This window comes from Australozyma saopauloensis, chromosome 4 (genome assembly GCF_035610405.1).
Source record: "Australozyma saopauloensis chromosome 4, complete sequence".
NCBI lineage: Eukaryota > Fungi > Ascomycota > Pichiomycetes > Serinales > Metschnikowiaceae > Australozyma > Australozyma saopauloensis.
Window position 1 is genome coordinate 1,087,382 of NC_086134.1, and position 18,191 is coordinate 1,105,572.

The 18,191-nt window shown below is 42.8% G+C and overlaps 10 protein-coding genes across 10 annotated transcripts; 7 read left to right on the top strand and 3 right to left on the bottom strand.

The window, feature by feature from the left end:
• Positions 1 to 679: 679 nt before the first annotated feature.
• PUMCH_003519 (uncharacterized protein) lies at positions 680 to 2,209 on the top strand (the record flags this gene model as incomplete). The annotated part of the gene is made up of 1 exon (XM_063022482.1): positions 680 to 2,209. The coding sequence occupies one exon, from the start codon at positions 680 to 682 to the stop codon at positions 2,207 to 2,209; it is 1,530 nt and encodes a 509-aa protein (XP_062878552.1).
• Positions 2,210 to 2,460: 251 nt separating this feature from the next.
• Positions 2,461 to 2,922, bottom strand: PUMCH_003520 (uncharacterized protein; the record flags this gene model as incomplete). Its single annotated transcript, XM_063022483.1, has 1 exon — positions 2,461 to 2,922. The coding sequence occupies one exon, from the start codon at positions 2,920 to 2,922 to the stop codon at positions 2,461 to 2,463; it is 462 nt and encodes a 153-aa protein (XP_062878553.1).
• Positions 2,923 to 4,432: 1,510 nt separating this feature from the next.
• Positions 4,433 to 6,355, top strand: PUMCH_003521 (uncharacterized protein; the record flags this gene model as incomplete). The annotated part of the gene is made up of 1 exon (XM_063022484.1): positions 4,433 to 6,355. The coding sequence occupies one exon, from the start codon at positions 4,433 to 4,435 to the stop codon at positions 6,353 to 6,355; it is 1,923 nt and encodes a 640-aa protein (XP_062878554.1).
• Positions 6,356 to 6,769: 414 nt separating this feature from the next.
• PUMCH_003522 (uncharacterized protein) lies at positions 6,770 to 8,656 on the top strand (the record flags this gene model as incomplete). The annotated part of the gene is made up of 1 exon (XM_063022485.1): positions 6,770 to 8,656. One exon carries the CDS (start codon positions 6,770 to 6,772, stop codon positions 8,654 to 8,656), a length of 1,887 nt encoding a protein of 628 aa, XP_062878555.1.
• A 776-nt stretch (positions 8,657 to 9,432) lies between these two features.
• PUMCH_003523 (uncharacterized protein) lies at positions 9,433 to 10,071 on the top strand (the record flags this gene model as incomplete). Its single annotated transcript, XM_063022486.1, has 1 exon — positions 9,433 to 10,071. One exon carries the CDS (start codon positions 9,433 to 9,435, stop codon positions 10,069 to 10,071), a length of 639 nt encoding a protein of 212 aa, XP_062878556.1.
• A 144-nt stretch (positions 10,072 to 10,215) lies between these two features.
• PUMCH_003524 (uncharacterized protein) lies at positions 10,216 to 10,824 on the top strand (the record flags this gene model as incomplete). Its single annotated transcript, XM_063022487.1, has 1 exon — positions 10,216 to 10,824. One exon carries the CDS (start codon positions 10,216 to 10,218, stop codon positions 10,822 to 10,824), a length of 609 nt encoding a protein of 202 aa, XP_062878557.1.
• A 42-nt stretch (positions 10,825 to 10,866) lies between these two features.
• On the bottom strand, positions 10,867 to 13,146 carry PUMCH_003525 (uncharacterized protein; the record flags this gene model as incomplete). The annotated part of the gene is made up of 1 exon (XM_063022488.1): positions 10,867 to 13,146. The coding sequence occupies one exon, from the start codon at positions 13,144 to 13,146 to the stop codon at positions 10,867 to 10,869; it is 2,280 nt and encodes a 759-aa protein (XP_062878558.1).
• A 1,889-nt stretch (positions 13,147 to 15,035) lies between these two features.
• On the top strand, positions 15,036 to 15,374 carry PUMCH_003526 (uncharacterized protein; the record flags this gene model as incomplete). Its single annotated transcript, XM_063022489.1, has 1 exon — positions 15,036 to 15,374. One exon carries the CDS (start codon positions 15,036 to 15,038, stop codon positions 15,372 to 15,374), a length of 339 nt encoding a protein of 112 aa, XP_062878559.1.
• A 361-nt stretch (positions 15,375 to 15,735) lies between these two features.
• PUMCH_003527 (uncharacterized protein) lies at positions 15,736 to 16,368 on the bottom strand (the record flags this gene model as incomplete). Its single annotated transcript, XM_063022490.1, has 1 exon — positions 15,736 to 16,368. The coding sequence occupies one exon, from the start codon at positions 16,366 to 16,368 to the stop codon at positions 15,736 to 15,738; it is 633 nt and encodes a 210-aa protein (XP_062878560.1).
• Positions 16,369 to 17,314: 946 nt separating this feature from the next.
• On the top strand, positions 17,315 to 18,144 carry PUMCH_003528 (uncharacterized protein; the record flags this gene model as incomplete). The annotated part of the gene is made up of 2 exons (XM_063022491.1): positions 17,315 to 17,323; positions 17,434 to 18,144. 2 exons carry the CDS (start codon positions 17,315 to 17,317, stop codon positions 18,142 to 18,144), a joined length of 720 nt encoding a protein of 239 aa, XP_062878561.1.
• Positions 18,145 to 18,191: the final 47 nt, after the last annotated feature.

Sequence of the window (18,191 nt, forward strand, 5' to 3'; positions counted from 1 at the left end):
GAGAGAGCACACCACTAGGCCACAGGGCAAAAACTCGAAAATTTCACAACTCCAGTTGACAGACCGCCAATTGGTGTTGAAACAGATGAAGCTAATAGTGCTTGGATTTATAAATCAGTTTTGTATTCCCAGTTGAATTTTTGTTCCGTCTGAAATACCGTTCGCAATCTATCTTATGAAAGAGGTTTTCGAGATACAGATCGATTGAAAAACACGTAACAGACAACAAGAAGAAACTTGTCCGCAGAAAGACTTATCCTATATTCTCCCCGATTCCTTTCTTTTTTGTATGGCATCTACTTCACTTTTGTCTCAAATGAAGAATCCAACAATAGCCAACACCACTCACTCAACCCTAAGAGCCCATGGAATGGAAGTGCTTCTGAGGCCTCAATTTTTCGTATCATCTATTACGACATCCATCATACATTTTATTCTCAATAGAATACGTATCACATATAGTCAAAACCCATAAACAATATCCAACAAGAGCATTCAAGGAACAGAAAAAAAGTCACAAAAATTCATTTACACTAAATCATATCTCAAATTCTCCAAATCGAAATTCCATCACAAAATCCCCCCCTCCAATTCCCTCCATTCCTCTCCCAATTCTCCCTATACATACCCTCACCCCAAATCAGCATTACATATTCACTTGAACACTTCCCCCAACTCAATGGTAGAAGTTTCGCTCACAGTCGGGAAACTCGACGCATCCCTTGCCGTGTTGCTCACCAAAGATCACCACCTCATCGAATTCCCCACGATTTTATTGCCGCTGGGTGTGAAAGGCGGACTGATCGTCAAAATCAAATGTGAACACGATATCGACACCGAGATCCAGGAGAAGAAACAGTTCCAGCAGATCCAGGATGAAATCTACGAAATGTTCGGCAAAAACGTGCCCAAGGCTCCGATTCTTGGTGTTCGCAACGTCACACAGACTTCGTGTGTATTGCAATGGGAACCATTGGACTTAGGCACTGCCTCATTCAAGAGCTTGGTGTTGTATCGCGATGACTCGAAGCTCTTTTCTGTGCCGAACCCACTCTCGAACCGGACGACCAAATTGTCGGGATTGGGCATCGATAAACTGTTCCTGTTTCAATTGCGGTTGGACACCACTGCTGGCGTGTTTATGTCCGATAAGATTGTTGTGACAACCCATAAAATGACCGATTTGTCCGGAATAAATGTATGTGTTCAGGACATCGGTGCCAATGAAGAGTTTACCATTGATGATATCAACCAGGCTTTGAAGAACATGGGTGCCCACAGCCCTGCTCACGATAAGATGCGTGTAGACACCACACATTATATCACCACACGTGAAAACAAGGACAACCCCGAATACGTGAAGGCCTGTGAAATGAATGTTCCGATTATCCGTCCTGAGTGGCTTAAGCAGTGTGAGCGTGAGCGTAGAATTGTGGGCGTGCTGAACTTCTACGTCAAGGAATGTGCGTTGCCGAACATCATGGCGGAAAAGTATTGGGCCGATTCTCTGAAATCGGTGTCCAAGCTGCTTCCAGAGCCTGCTTCCAACACTGTACCAAGTGTCCACGTCACAGAGCTGTCTGACACTGAGGCCGAAAGTAAGGTCAACACTAAAAAAGAAGACACGATTGAAAAGCCAGAGTCTTCTGAAACTAAAAATACGGATGAAGTTGCCGATAAAGAGCCTGAGGTTGCGGAAAAAGAGCCTGAGGTTACAGAGAAAGAGCCTGAGGTTACAGAGAAAGAGCCTGAGGTTACAGAGAAAGAGCCTAAGGTTACAGAGAAAGAGCCTAAGGTTACAGAGAAAGAGCCTAAGGTTACAGAGAAAGAGCCACTGCAAGTTGAGACAGACAAAGACCAGCCCAAGACCGAAATTGACCAAGGTCTTGAGAAAGAGGTTCCTGTAGACTCCACTGATGCTATGCAAGATGATTCTAAACCTGTTGTTGTCGAAGAATCCAAGGACAACAATGAAATAGTGGCCAAAGAAAGTGCAGAGTCTGCAGAAGGACTTCCGAAAACTCAAGAAATTGATGAGAGCCTGTCGCAATCAAAGACCACAGACGAACATACAGATGAGAGCCTGCGACTTGCCGAAAACAAGACCACTGGGGCTACAGACTCGCAGGTAGAGGAGCAGTTGTCCTCAGGGGATAAGGAAGAACCGCCGGCCGATGACCTTGAAACAGTAGACCTCAATAGTTTATAGCTCCCAGCACAGTTGCCGACGACCCAAGAAAGAAAAGCGACGGGTCCTGTATGTCTAGATAAAAACGGGGACTAATGAGAGATCATCAATAAATTGCGTCCTCCACCATAACACTGAAATCTACAATAACCTACATAAGTTCTCATTCGTCGTACTTCTTCGACTTCTCGGTTCATGTATCCTATGGTCAATATGATATATTCAAAATGGATAATACATTGTCTAGTATGGATCAACAGTACATCTACGGTTTACTCGCCAAACAATCTGCGAACTTTCTTCAAAATGGAATCCTTCTCCGGATCATAAGGATGGTCCTTGGATGGAATCTCCAAAATGGCAGGGAACGCATTGGTGTATGAGTCCACCCGCGGACGAATCAAATCCGCAATATGTTGGTTGATCAACAAGATAGCCACATCGTCGCGCTCGCCCGTGAACCGGTCAAAGGCTTGTTCCACTTCTTCTTGGGTCGTCTTTCCTGGCACCACAGTAAGAAAGTTCGATTCCTTTCCAGGCTCGTTCAGAACTTGGCCCACACCGGCCAATAGCAATCCTGTAACCGAGTCCTCATCAGCAATTACGGCTAGCAATGAGCGTTTGGCCATTGCTTCGTTGGCGGACATTTTTGGAGAAGTTGGTGGTTGGAGATAAGTGGTGGTGTGTAGATAGTGGAAGAGTATATATGAGGGTGTGAGATAAATTGGGGGCATGTAGTATAGTTAAAAACTGAAATTTTGGGAGTTGAATGTTTTGAAGCTGCCTTGAATTCTGTTGCTTAATTTAAAATCTTGTTTTTCTTTTGGCTCTTACTTTCTGATGAGCGGTTTTTAAATCTAGCTCTGTGGTTGTGAATGTAAGTACTGGCTATAAACCCAGGGAGCAATATGAACATGGTTCTAGGATAATTAAGGGCTTGACCAATTCCGGCGGTGTAATTTCGTAAAACAGTGTAGGTTTATTGACAGTTGATGTCTCAGCTTTTGTCCTGTTCTTTCGGGATTTCGCTCCTTTAGTGAAGTCAAAGTTGGCCTATGGTAGTTCATTCTGCGAAATTGAAGTTTTTGGCTCTCAAATTAAATTTCCATGTGTTTAAAATTCTTCTATTTCCAAAAAATTCTTCCAATATGGACAAGTGCTGGGTGTGTGAAATTGATTTACAGATTTCTATGGACAAATGTGGATTAAAGGAAAATACGAATTTCAATACAAAAATAAAATAGATTAGGAAACTCGAGGACAAACACCATTCAGTATTTCCATGCTCCCACAAAGAAAAGATTAAACTCATTTGCACGCAATTAAATTCAACACTTTTACAGAATCACCTGTTTTATCTGCCCCTACCAAACCACACAAACGCATCTTCACACTGAATCAGAATCTTTTCAAAATCAACAAAAAATAAATAAAGACAAACAGATTGAAATTATTCCGTTCACCCTCCAGACCCCAAAATCCCAAGTGCACCCACTTCGGTATACTGACAAGAACCCCATTCAACCCAACACACTTAGTCAAGTACCCATCACCAACACGAGTCTGACTCTTCTCAAGCCCTCATAAAAACTAACATACAAAAATTAAAACAAACAAATGAAAAAACTGAATAAATTCGAAATACCCCTTGGACCGACACACTGGTTCCTTCAACCCGTCACCGAATATGACATCCTGCAGACAGCACATCCATGCCAACCCGTGCACCCCTCCACTCTGAAGTGGTCAATTACTCTACTACTGTCGAACATCCGTTGATTGCAACAAATAACGCATCCAATTGCACCTTAACGGCACTCACTTCGTGTTCAATTTAGTACCGAAGAACCATAGTACTGCAGGCAGTGCCCTTTTCACAACCAGTCCACTCCATTCGTATGTTGAATCAAGTCTCTCCCGAAATCAGAGGTTATGGTGTGCCCACTTTAAGCGAAGTTCCAGTGATATTTTAGAATGATATTTCCATGTAATGCTATACGTCAGCTAGGATCCGATTCATTTTTCTGCTTGAATTCCAGTTCTTGCGTGTTTTTGATGTTATGTACTCTTGGAGAACCATTCTAGATACAGCAACACAATCAGTGCAGAAATCGCCCACAGTCCCAAAGAGAATCACAAAATGCATGCAACTTACAAACTCTCATACATCTTACAATCCCGACATATTTAGCTTTACTTCGCTTAACATTGACCTCTTCTAAAAAAACATACTAACCCCATTAGATGAGCCACTTTTCGGACACAAGAGCGTCCTCGGGCCAAGACTCACAGGCAGCAATGTTTGCGCTGCCCGCAGATCCACAGAAGAAAAAACAGGCCGTTTCCAATCTCACCAAGAACTTGATGTCGTCCTCGGCCCGCTACGTCCCACCCCACATAGACCCAACCTCAGCTGAACCTCCCAGACAACCGCCACTGTACTCGGCGTCAGTTTCCAGCCACAAAAATTTCATTCCGGTCAACCTGTTTGGATCCAGGCCTGCAATTCCAAACCTGACATCCTTCAACTCCAGAGAATTTTATCCACCTCCGACTGGAAGTACAGGGACCCTGTTCACAGGAAACAATGCAAATTACATTCCTCTCGGTCACAACACGCCTACAGCAGTTTCTTCGTCATATACCTCAAACTATTCGCGCACGCCGTCTTTTAGTAGCGCAATGGCTCAGAGCTCTTCTCAGGTCAACTCCAATACCCTCCAAAACCCCAACCCCAACCAGCAGCAATTTGGTCTGCACTCTGGCCCACTTCCAGGGTCTTTCAAGGCAACAGCAATGCCTACAACAACGATCTCTATGGACTCTGCTAACCCTAATATCTCATTGCATGATCAATACCTGCTGGCAACCGTCGCAGCTATACCAGCACCGGTGAATGCTCGGCCTGAAAGTTTCGAAAGACACCTATCCAACTCTTTTGTCAGCAATGGTGGTGAAAATGGCAGGCCCATTCACCCAGCTGCTATGCACAGAAATGACTCTGGCCAAGGACATGCTCATAATTATTATATTCACCACAATCACCCGACCCAACAGCAGCAACAGCAACAACAACAATCTCAGGTTCCAGATCAGAGCCAAAGCCTTGGCTTAGCGCAAAATCAGAATGGCCTCCAAAATCAATTCTATCAAGATCATGCAAGTGGAAGCACCAACGCTCAAATCGAACATTCGAACATCAGTGCGCACAGCTACGTTAATTCTTCAGCTGATTTCTTCAATAGTGAGCCAGATCACTATATGTCTTACAAGGAGTACCTTGATCTTCTTAATAGAAGAGATGCTACCTCTGCCGGGACTAACAATGAGGTGTACGAAGAGCACTTCAACATTGTTGATTATTCAGTTGATGAACTTATAACAATGCTTGCTTGCCTCCTCACTAAAATCATAGACACTAATGACAAGCTCCACCCGAATCATTTTGATAATACCATCGCGGCCAGACAAAAACTCAAGGAGCAAAGAAAGCTCAAGAAAATGGAGAGTGAAAGGAGGGCAGCAGCTTCAGCTGCAGAGGTCTCTGTGACATACAGCAATGATGGTATCAGCACAACAGTTTCTCACATCAGCGACGCAGACAACAGCGACAACTCTTCAGATGAGGAGGAAGACGAGTTAAAGAACAGGTACTTAGCCAATGTTCTTGCTTTTCATGGAACAAATGTTCCTGGAATTTCTCTCCACGCATACCTCACCAGGGTTCTCAAATACTGCCCGGTCACAAATGAGGTGTTCCTTTCGTTGCTAGTGTATTTTGATAGGATTGCAAAGAGAGCCAACAATCTCAAGAAGAAAAAGAAGGAGAGTGAAGCCGAAGGAGAAGAGCCCGAACAACTTTTTGTGATGGATTCTTACAATATTCACAGACTAATTATCCTGGGCATCACCGTCAGTTCCAAATTCTTCAGCGACATTTTCTACAAGAATCTAAGATATGCAAAGGTAGGCGGGCTCCCGCTCGAAGAGTTGAACTACTTGGAGCTTCAATTCTTACTTTTGCTTGATTTCAAACTCATGATCTCTGTGGAAGATTTGCAGAACTACGGAGATTTGTTGCTCAAGTTCTGGAAACGGGAGCAATTGGCCAACGAGATCACCAAACAAGATGCTGTAAACAAACCAGATGCTCATATGGGAGACTAATATGCATTGACTCATGGAAGAAAAACTCGACCCTAATCAAATTCAGAGTGCATGAGTCTGATGCAGAGAATAAAGTGTGTTGCCAAAAGCCACATCCACAGAGCGTGAACATACGGCTTCACTTGGCACAACAAGCCGAAAACTAATTTACATAATACATAAAAGAAATATGAACGCTCAAATCGAAACATATCATGAATAGAAACTAAACCTGCATGATGCCTGCATTCACATTGAGAGTACTTCTAATTTGAGTAAGGTTGGTTCGTAAATGACGACTGTATACACTCCCAAATCTTAATCAGGGTAATTACTGAAAACGGCAAATAGTTTTAATGGGTGGCATCGCTTCGGATACTCATATATAATGAATTGCAGTTGCACGAATTCTTACTTCAAAATATTCTCACTGATATGGGACTTTCAGAAAATCTCCAAAGGCTCACCGGAGCGTGGTCTACTGATGTCTTACCCACTGCTACTACATTAACCCACATTAATCCAACGAATGTAGCTGGAGTTGTGGAAACACTTTTATCAGCATCTTCTGCATATCCAACTATCACAAAGCCTTTGGATCTATATCTGTTGGCACGTGCTGTTAAAGGTGCAAAAGCTTCGCTTTCAGTGATCTCAGCTCAAAACTATATAGCGACTGCAACCGCAACACAAAACTTCCCTGAGATGACGCAGGTCATTTGGAACTCAACTATGGAATTGCAGGATTTGGAAATGGGATTCAATTTGTACCAGATGAAACTTTCGCGGTGGGCCAACCTCACTTTTGCAATCGTCTTTGCATTATTAGTGGTGTCACACCTAGGTATCTCACTTGTCAAACGTACACCATACTTTGGAGTTTGTCTCGTGGCGGGATCTCTTCTCGAAGCGGCGGGATATATAGCTCGACTCATGTCGATTGGGAATTATTCTGACAAAGATCGCTATATCTGTCAGATCATCTGTCTCACCCTTGCGCCAGCGTTCGTAATGGCCGGTGTGTACTACCTTTTAGCACAACTAATGGTTATACATGGGCGGAAATATACCATTTTGCGACCCTTATGGTACTCTTACATTTTCATTGTGTGTGATATTTGTTCTTTGTTCATTCAGGCTGCTGGAGGTGGCCTAGCGGCCATCCGCTTGCAGGTCCTTGAAAGCACTAAAGCAGGAACAATTATCATGACAGTGGGAGTGGCTTTTCAGGTGTTTTCCATGACTCTCTTCCTTTTCTTCCTTATAAATTTCCTATGGAGGATTTATTTTACAGCCTCTTCGAATGTGAAATTTCTGGTTGCAAAACTAGGGGCTCTATTTTTCCAAACAAGACGGGGAAAAGACCTACAACAGCAGGAGTTAAACCAAATGTATGACCAAAGATTCCGCGAGACTATTGATCGTCCTTTGTTTGGTTACTATCCCCTTGCGATCGTAGGTGCCTGTTTCTTCATCTACGTCAGATGCATCTACAGACTAATCGAGTTGAGTGAGGGTTGGTCTGGCTACCTTATCACACATGAAGAATATGTAATGACTTTGGATGGCCTCCAGGTCCTCATCACATGTGTTATTCTCCTTGCATTTCATCCAGGTCTCATTCTTGGAAAGACTTTTAGTGGATCGATCCGTGACTCCGGTTTTTCCGAAACTGACACGGAAAGACAAAACTATCCATATAGCACGAATGAGGAAAAGTTGAGAGATCTTTCCCTGGACTGGAGCGTCGATGAGAGTCTGTTGAAAGAATCTGTTGCTGGCCAACAGTATTCGAGCCATGGACAGGACGATGGAAACACATTTAATGTTATTCCATATTATACTACTCCAAAACAGAGTCCATTTTCCGACTCTTCTGAGTGGAAGGAACCAATGAGCGGTAGTTCAAACTCGCTTGAACTGCCATTCGCCAGTCCCTACGATACCATCGCACAAATTAAAGTCACACCTAACACAGCTAAGGAAGTCTTAAATCCAGTCGTTGAAGACGAGATCATGACTGTTCCATACCTGATTTGTCCTGAAAACCCTTCTGTGACGACTCCCACACCCAAAAAGAAGAGTCGGCGCTTCAGCAAATCAACGAGAAAGTCAGATAGTATCTCGGTAAATTCAGCCACAGTAAATCCCTATGAAAGAGAGGGAGTGGACGTGATCAAGACGTCTGGACCATATGAGCTCTACGAGCGTCCCGAGCTAGCCAACGAAATGCATATCGATCACAGTGATGTGGAATCTCGTGTGACGCATGATGAATTCTTCTTCACGTTTGTTACAAAAAGCCAGAATACGAACAAGTAGTCGGATCTGTGGAAGACGACACAATAGAAAAACTATGAGCTAGAACGTACAGATAACTTATACCTAATTAGAATACTTCAATTTTAGCCGATAGTACTAAGCCTCATGATAGTCAAGCTTAGGAAAACAGGTTATGCTCTACGTTTAAGACAAATATTGCAGAATAGACTTAACCTCATACGAGCTTACCAGGTTCCAAAATGGCGATATGCAGAGAAAATAAATTTGCAAAACATAGCAAGACGAAATGAAAACAAAATTCCCAAAAGAGAAAGAATTGCTCCTCCACGCTATCAATTGCAGTGCTCAAGTCCACCATGCTGATTAGACAACCCCTCCAACCGTTTTGGTATAAAAGGCAACACCGCCCCGCACCCCGCCTAAAAAAAACAAAAAAACTTATTTTTCCATCAAAATGGTTTCAAGTTTGAAAACGCAAAAATACTCCTACAAGGGTATGTATTCCACCTTGGTTGATATGAGCTAGTACTGACAATAGATATGATCAAGACGGCAATCTCCTCATTGAAGAAGAAGAATGGATCGTCGTATGTATAGGCTTGAACGGAATCTTCAATTTGTTTCTTAAGTGTTCTGAATTCGGAAAGATTTTTACCAAAACCTTACTTTTTTGACAGGTTAGCTTCCTGATTGGAGCTTAGAACCGTCACCATATACTCAACAGCGTTGCCCAACATGAAACAGCAAGAAAAAATCTCCAATTCAATCTTTCCACTCGGTACTAATTTTTTAGACGCCAAGCTGTCAAGAAGTACATGCAAGACAATTACGATGTAAAGAAGCCAAACTTTGACTATCTCTTCAAGGCAGCATTGAAGAAAAGTATTGAGAGCGGAGAAGTATCTCAACCCAAAGGACCTTCTGGTTTAATCAAACTCTCCAAAGACGCGAAATCGAAGGAACGCAGCACTCATGTTACAGAGTCAAAGAGTACATCAAAGGTCACACCAAAGGCAAAGGAATCTAAGATTACAAAAGATAAGCCTAAAGCCAATGCTTCCAAAGCAGGTAAAGCAAAGCCTAAAACTGAAGAAGTTAAGAGTAAGTTGTCCGTGAAGAAAGATTCAGAAAAGAAGAAGGCCAAAGAAAGCACAGCTTCCAAAGAAAAAAATAAACAGTCCTCCAAGAAAGCCAATCCGAATGACAAAATTCAAAGTACTAAGAAGAAATCGGCACCTTCTAGATCTACAGTCAAGGCAGGCCCCACTAAGCCTAAAGCAGCACCAAACAAAGTCCAGAAGAAGCCTTCTACGAAGAGCTCTACCAAAGAAATGACAGTGCCGCGAACTAATCCTAAAAAAATGACCAAGAACATTCCAGCGGCTGCAAGAACGAAACTTGTCAAAAGCGAAGTTCACAGACCAATGCGCAGAAGTATGGCTATAGCGCATTAAATTCATGTGTAATACTCATTTAGTTAGTTTTGAATCAAGCTGATTTTTTTCTCTCATTTTCATTTTTTCCGTTTAAGTTCTGTAGAAACTGATTCTTATAGTTTTCACGACTACCAACCTACCTCTTAATAACTCACGTCAACAATGGTTGTCAAACCTCACATATCATTAATTGTTGCTGCAATGGCACCTGAACTCGGGATTGGGGCCAACGGAAAGCTTCCATGGCGGTTGAAACAGGAAATTAAGTACTTCAGAGACGTGACATCACATTCCGGGGAAGGATCCATCAATGCTGTAATAATGGGCAGGAAAACATGGGAGTCAATTCCTGCAAAGTTCAGACCATTGCCAAATCGTCTCAACGTGATTCTCTCCCACTCTCACACTAATGAGTACAGGGATGGTGTCTTATTCTACAACTCCATGGATTCGATTCTAGATGCGTTCCAAAGAGACAACTACAAATTTCAGAAACAAGATATTAACAAGATATTCATTATTGGAGGGGCCCAGATTTACAACGCTTTCGTGACAGATCCAAGGGTTGATAGCCTCCTTCTTACCAACATAACTTTCACCGGAGAGGCTTCTGAAACGCCGGTCATGGATACCTTTTTGAGATGGAACCTTGACGAATGGAAACGGCTGGATAGTTCCAGATTGAAGAATCTCGTGGGAGTGGAATTTACGGAAGGACTTATTGAAGAAGGTGCTTATGAATACGAGTACACCCTTTGGGAACGGAAATAGTCCAGAGTACAGAACAATTAAATGCAAAAAAAGTCTTAATATTTACTTTAAGTAAGGCTTATTCAAGCGTTGGATCTGGTCACAGACCGTCCACCAACACTGCTTCCTTTGGAGAAAGTCTTCCTTCTGCTCGTTGAGATGCTGATCGTACATGAAAAGCTCGTAGAATAATCGGAGGTTCGGCTGAATGATCATATTGAATCTCAGTACCCGCACATACAAGTATGCTTCCATGAAATTGATACAGAAGTACTTCATCAAAGAAGCTATTATAAGCGTTGCAGAGCGTGAAACTCCAACACGACAATGATATAATACCCTCTCTTCGTTTCTTGGGTCCACCAAGATTTTTTGTTGGATTTCTTCGGGACACTGCTGAAGCAATTGGGTGAATGAGTCCTTTCCATCGTCCCGAATGTTGTATATGTATACGAAAGAGGTTAAATTGGGAAATGCAGTATTCTCCTTAAAAATTTTGGATCTCGTGGCGTCGGAGTTAATAGGAACTTCATAAATCAACGACTTGCCATCGTTGAATGTGAAAATGGGTTTGATGACCGCCGAAGTTGTGTCTTCAGTGGCTTCGTGCTGGAAGATGCAATCTAAGTTTGAATACCAGGCAGGTCTTTCATCAATGGAAATGACTTTCTTGATATTGAGGCAGGAGAGAATGGTTAAAGACGAGGCCTGCTCGACTGAGCCTAAAAAGTGACTACCATTGATGTGCGAAGGGAAATTGATATCCGCCGCGTTTTGAAACCAGTCCATGCTTGTTGAGATCTTTTGGTTGCTTGATTCTAGAGCTATTGTTTCCAAGGGGGTATCGAACAAAAGATCTTTGTGCTTAGTTGTGTATCTCTTGAACCACCTAATGTATCCATCGATAGTTCTGAGGAAGAGAAAGTCTTCCTTAGTAAGACAAAGCTTTGGCTTAACATTCAGAAACATTCTGAGGAGACATTCCTCAAGTTGGTTGAATTTGGTGTATAATGCGTAGCTGGTTAATAATAATGTGGAACCTGCAAAACCATCGTAGGAATAAACGAACACATTCTTCTTGCAGCGAAGGGCAACCTTAAGGAAGCGGAGAAAGTTAAGAAAATTAAGCAATTCCCCTTCAGAAATGCTGTTTCCATATCTTGCTATCGAGTCTGGAAATTCCAAAGTTACTGGCGCACTGCTCTGCGTTTGACCAGTCATTGCCAGTAATGCCGCTTCAAGGGTTTTTCGAGACGGGAACCTTGCTCTATCGTGGCAACACACGAGGACAGAGAATTCCACAGGTGAAATCTCGGGGCTGATCATGAGCTGGTGATAGTTGAGCGCATTTCCCACATAGAGGCCACTGAACACACAATTGATACTATTTAATTGCCACATTAGAGTCTGCTCCATCAGGGAAAGACGGTCTTTATGATTGACATTTTCATTTTCATTGGCCGGATCACAGAATGGGAACAGAAGGTTCTTGTTCATGTATCGTTGTACATCAATCCGAGGGTCTAGTTCAAAGTCCACGATGTATATAGGATGCTTATTCGAGCCCATCAACGAGGCTATGAGTTTTGCAGCATCATGATTTATTCCCAGATTTCCTTCGTCGTTGTATAAGAGGAAGTGGGATAACGGAGCCATGAGCTTGATTTGCTGATCATAATTCCGATTATTCAATTCGTCGCGTTGTTCAAGAACTAATCTGTACACTGAGTCAAAAGGCTCGTATAAGGTGTGTTCAAGTTCATCACTAACAGTCATGCAGCACGAGGTGGGGCGCAATGCCAAGAGATCGTCCATGCAAACGGAATTGATGAGCGAAGGACTGGGCGATTCTAACGTGTTCACAGTCATGAGATGAAAAGCATCGTTTGGTAGATTGAGGTCTTTGTATTGAGGAAACTTCTCGACTAGCTCGTCATTTGGGAGAGACAAGATCGGAAAGTCCCTTTCGACATCAAAGTCCGGATGATAGTATGCCCGTTGCTTGATCGACGTCAAGCCATGTAAATATGGAAACATTTCACTACACAGAGGCAATGGGTTCTCGTTTGAATAGTAGAGATCAAGAAGCTCCAGCAATTGCGACTCAGAGCTTAGAAGATACGCGTCGCCCCCCAAACATGACTCGAGCTTTTCGTTAAATTCCCCTATGCGCTTGGAGATGGGTCTATATTTGTAAGGGTTGGGAGGCGGCGAGAAGCATTGATTATGCAAATGGTACTTTTCCACCAAGGTGCTCTCGGAGTTGATGCGATGAGGGGGAGTCAACAGCAGCAGTTTGGACGTGGTATCTAATGGCATTGCCACAATTTCAACTTCCGTCATCAGAAGAGTAGTTGAAGAATTTGGAAACCGAGATGTTGAGCTCAATAAGTAGCTCAATAATTTTTGGTTGCAAATTCCTGCAGCTAGAAGTCACAGGATTGCAGCCAGGAACGAAACGGGGAAGGTATATAAGTTCCGGAGACGGAATTTACCCCTAGTTTCAAAATAGAACAATAAAAATAAAAGGATTAAAAATAATTCGTGTGACGGAAAAGTAGAACAATGAGGTCTTCTTTAGAGAAGGGCTGAGTTTCAGCTATATCGGTCAGTTGGGTCGAAGTGATGGCTTTAGACAATGGATCGAAATACGACTAGGAATGGCGAGTATCAGAGGCACTTGAAGATCCGCTCAAATTTTCTATACGGCCAGAGTGTTGTTGCAAACGAAAAATTCCCTCTCGAAATTAGTGGGCGGGAATGCAGCTGCAGATATACCGCGCCGTATTCCCAACGAGCATTTTTCCATGATGCGTCCAAGCTATCGAATGCAGCAATCGGTCCTGCGGCAGCGCGATTAACCGTTGAAAACATTCTAACCCCAAAGCGATAAGATCAGCCATGGACATGCATGAGTTGCCCTCCATTAAGAACCCTTAGCTTGGCCGTGTGCATATTTGACGAAATTTGGCACCTTGGCCCGGCAGATTAGCGGTAGGAGGGGTCCAGACCAGCGCCTGCCCTGGCAGGAGCGGCTGCGAATTAGACAGAGGGGGTAATGGAGAGGAGTCCATGACACCGAGCAATGGTTGACAGAAGCAACTACGAGGAGGAAATTTCCGAAAAGAGATTGGAAGCAGGAACTGAATCGAAAACGATATTTTAAGGAGCGGCACGAATTTCATTTTTTACATTCCATCATCTGTTTCCGTTTTTTATAAAATTGGTCATTGTTTTGGTGGCGAACTCCACCTTGGCTTTTCGTCCTAATCTGGGGCCTAGGGGCCTAGGAGTTTATAGGGGTAGAGCCGGGGGGAAGGGGAATTCACTGGGGCCGGATGCGAAATTGGAGAAGGGACGGCTTGTAGATAAGCGAGATATTATTAACCGTTGCAGATGAAGTTTAGTTTGCGTGATGATGCTGCCACGCAAATTAGCTATTTCTACGAAACCGTTGGCGTCTAGAACCTTCAAATATGTGAGGTGCAAGTGTGGATTGGAGCAAAGTGTCACTTTTTTTTTCGCAGCCGCAGTTTCGTAATTTCGCAACCGTCCGCCCTACGTGTCATTGCTCACATAAGTCCAAATTCGATATGAAGTATTTTTATTTTTTTTTGACAAGCGCGATTGCGTCACAAGTCTCGATTTCCGAAAAATCTAAACGTATCTGTTTGGTCTGGAGCACTGCCACATCTCTATCTCCGAGTAGCTTCTGTCAATATCGGCTCGGTTTTCGGGCATGGCGATTCGGGTATGACGGTTTAGGTGTAACGATTCGGCACACTCACAACTTGTAGATTCTTGGAAGTCGTGTGAATTGTGGAGGGTATCAAGAAATTGTACTAGACCATTGATTATTTGTTTTCTTGTTTCTTGGATTCCAAGATACTTTTACGCGTCACTCCAAGAAATATGAATCATCTATAATTGATTATTCTATAAATAATGAGTTGCAGATAGTCATCTTTTGAAGGTACGCTGTTGAAGTTTGTGTACGACCCGTCCAGACCAAATGGATCTCCACATTAAACACTGCCTACCTCGTACAAGCCCCGAATCTCGGAATGATTATCAAACCAAAAAAATCATTAGATAGAAATCAAACCTCGATTTGAAACTTGAGAATGATATATTGTTTTCATATAATCTCAGTCCTTTCTTGATCAGATATTTTTGCATTACACTTGTATAGAGTAGTGAAAAATTACCCACTAATTGACTACCTACCTCCCATGTTTGCAACCATTAGAAGATTCCAAGCTACCCCAGGCTACACACAACTCTTACAAACGCTTAAGGTTGACTTGAAGCAAGCGATGATTGCCAAAAATGGTCCGGAAAAGAACACCATCAAGGCGATCATGGCCACTATCAAAAACAGAGAAATTGATGGTGCTAAACAGACTGAAACTTCGTTGAAGAGAACGTTGGGAAAGATGATCAAACAAAGAAAGGATTCCGAGACTTTGTACCGCAACCAAGACAGGGACGACTTGGCTGATGTCGAACAGAAGGAGACGGTGTTTATTCAAAAGTACTTGGATACTGTTGAGGCATCTGAAAACAAGTAGATTGTATCCGATTCCATACTATTGGACTTTGTGTCATTTGTAAATAGATAATAGATGGAGGTGATGCTGATAAGAGCACTCATGTCTTTCGAACATAGACCGAATTGCAGATCAGACGAGATCTTCAAATTCAGAAGTAACTCATTTGAACTCAAGTTTCGAAGCATCGCTCTTGACTGAAACCAATTTAGTGGTTGTTCACGAGTCCTGGATCATTCTGCCTTCTCCGAATGACAAGTTCATGTAGCTTCCTACAGCTTCCTACAGCTTCCTACAGCTTCCTACAGCTTCCTACAGCTTCCTACAGCAAATAGCATCAGTATAAGGCACATGATATTCAGATAGATTGTTGGTAGTGTGGCTACATCAAACTTAGAAAAGCCACAGACATAACGAACAAAACAATACAAATTGGGCCCGTTGGGTCCCACTTCCGGACCCCCTTGTTACTCAAAGCCCCCAAAATCCTTAATTCATTTTCGTTGGCCAGTCCAGGCTGTCCCGTTGCAGAAGTAGTAGTTGTGACCATCATGGCAAAGCTAGAGGTGAAATCGATTGACAGATCCGGCTGTGGTGTGACAAAAACAGCATGGTGATACACATGCGCCCCAATGTCAGCGAGCCCCTGCCCAGGAGCTCCTAAATCGGCCAGTTTTGCGACTTCCGTAGCTGAAACAGAGTCGCCTGGCAGCTGAGCAACTTCCGCCGGCGCCGCCAAGTGAAAATCGTCCAGTTCATTTGCTGATTCCGTTCCATAAGTTTCCATAGACATCAAATCTTCATCAGAAGGATTCAAAGGGATTAAATGAGCACCGCTGGGAATGTAAGAGTCCACCACAAGGTGCAAGGGTACAAGGCGGATAGCGTCAACCTTAACCACCATGGGTTCAAAGTCGACACTAGGAAGACTAAGGGTTTTTTTGTCCTTTTTGAAACCAAAAGCAGTAACAAAATTGATCAAAGTGAAGAATTTTACGAGAAAGAAGAGATTCATTGTGGTTGCAAAAAATAATCTGTAGGTGCGGGTGCAAATAGACACAGACACAAAGACGGAACTGCAACTGAATTTACAATTAAATATTCTCTCAAGAAAATAGAATTAGAGATTTTTCATATAATTCCGAATTGCTCTACTAGCACTTAATGAGTTTCATTTGATTCAGTGTCAAAGATTAGTTCAATTACGAATTAGAATGATGCAATTGTATTGATGGAAACAAGGACGTCCGATCAAGTGAAGACACGCCAGAGCAAATATATTTTTGTTTGATCGAAAGAGATTATCGGCTCAGCATGACAGTGTAGAAGATGCTTCGAATTGAGCAACATCACGTACATGTGCTCAATTGAAGAATATAAAACCGCCAAACGCTCTTAACACGTTTTTTGATGCGACCATGGATTGTACTCTAAAGATATTCGTTTCAGCAAGGTGATGAATACAATGAATGGCCCATAATTCTACAATCAGAAGCGTACAACCTGCCAAGAAATGAAAGATCCTAAAACTTGTTCTAGGTTCAGCAAGTGAAAATAGACATACGAATTGAGTTGAGAATGAATAGAACTACAAAGAGGATCTGGCAGTACCAGGAGAACATTCCAATCGAAAAGGAGAAAAATAGTAAACACGGCCAATTTACTACATATTTGTATCATTACCAATTGCTTAAATATCCAGAGCATTCTACCGTTGTTCATTTAACCACGGATGCTTCCAACACCAACGACAGTCACAAAATATAATGTAAGCCATAGCAGCAAACACATAAATCATTTAAATAAAAGCTCCTCAAAATTTTTAAAAATCTCCATTGCTCAACACCTTCCTTCCCACAGCAATAATCCCATCTTTAGCAAATTCCAATTCTATCGCTCAACCTACACATTATCCACGAATCCTCCGAAAAAAAACCAACACTAGTTCTCCTTCAACAACGATGTCCGAGGTATGTTTCAAAATCGATACCCATAGCGGCATAATCGACCACCTTCAGCCAATTGCAATAGTCCAATCTTTCGAAAATCCATTGTTGTCCCTCATATACTAACTCTGTAGGTAAAAAGAACCATCAGAATCATCACCAACCAACACATCTTGAAAGATGTCCCTGCCGTGCAAGACTACCCGATGAGACAGTGGTCCATCGAGATTGTCATGCTCAATGACCAAGGCGCCGTCATTCCGGCTGCCATCCTAGATAAGGTGACATACACCTTGCACCCTACATTTCCCAACCCGATCAGAGCAGTCAAGCAGTCGCCATTCAAAGTCGAGGAGAAAGGCTGGGGTGAGTTTGATATTCCCATTTCCGTACACTTGGTCGGTTTGCCCGGAAAGCTGGGTGAACGGAAGTTTAACCACGATTTAAACTTCTTGCTGGAGACTTATACCGTGGACCATGTTATTTCCATTCCTTTGAAGAATGCTCAGTTGAACAAGCTTTTGTTAGAGTCTGGCCCTGTTCCATCTGAGGGAGACGCCAAGCGTCGTGGCGATGGTGAAACTTCCAAACTGAAGAAGTTGAAAAGCGGTCCTGTCGCCACCAAGGGCGCAGTCGACTTGGAAAAACTTGCCAATGGCTTGACCAAACTCAGCGAAGATGCATTGATCAGTATAGTGCAGATGGTTACCGACAACCGTACATCAGAGATGAACGTCAAGAATGACGTTGACAATGGTGAATTCACCATGGACTTGTACACTTTGCCAGATCTGTTGTTAAAGAGCTTGTGGGAATATGTCAAGTCTCAATTGGGAGAAAACTGATTTACACCTTAATGTTTGGAGAACATGTAGTCTTGCAGGAAACATGC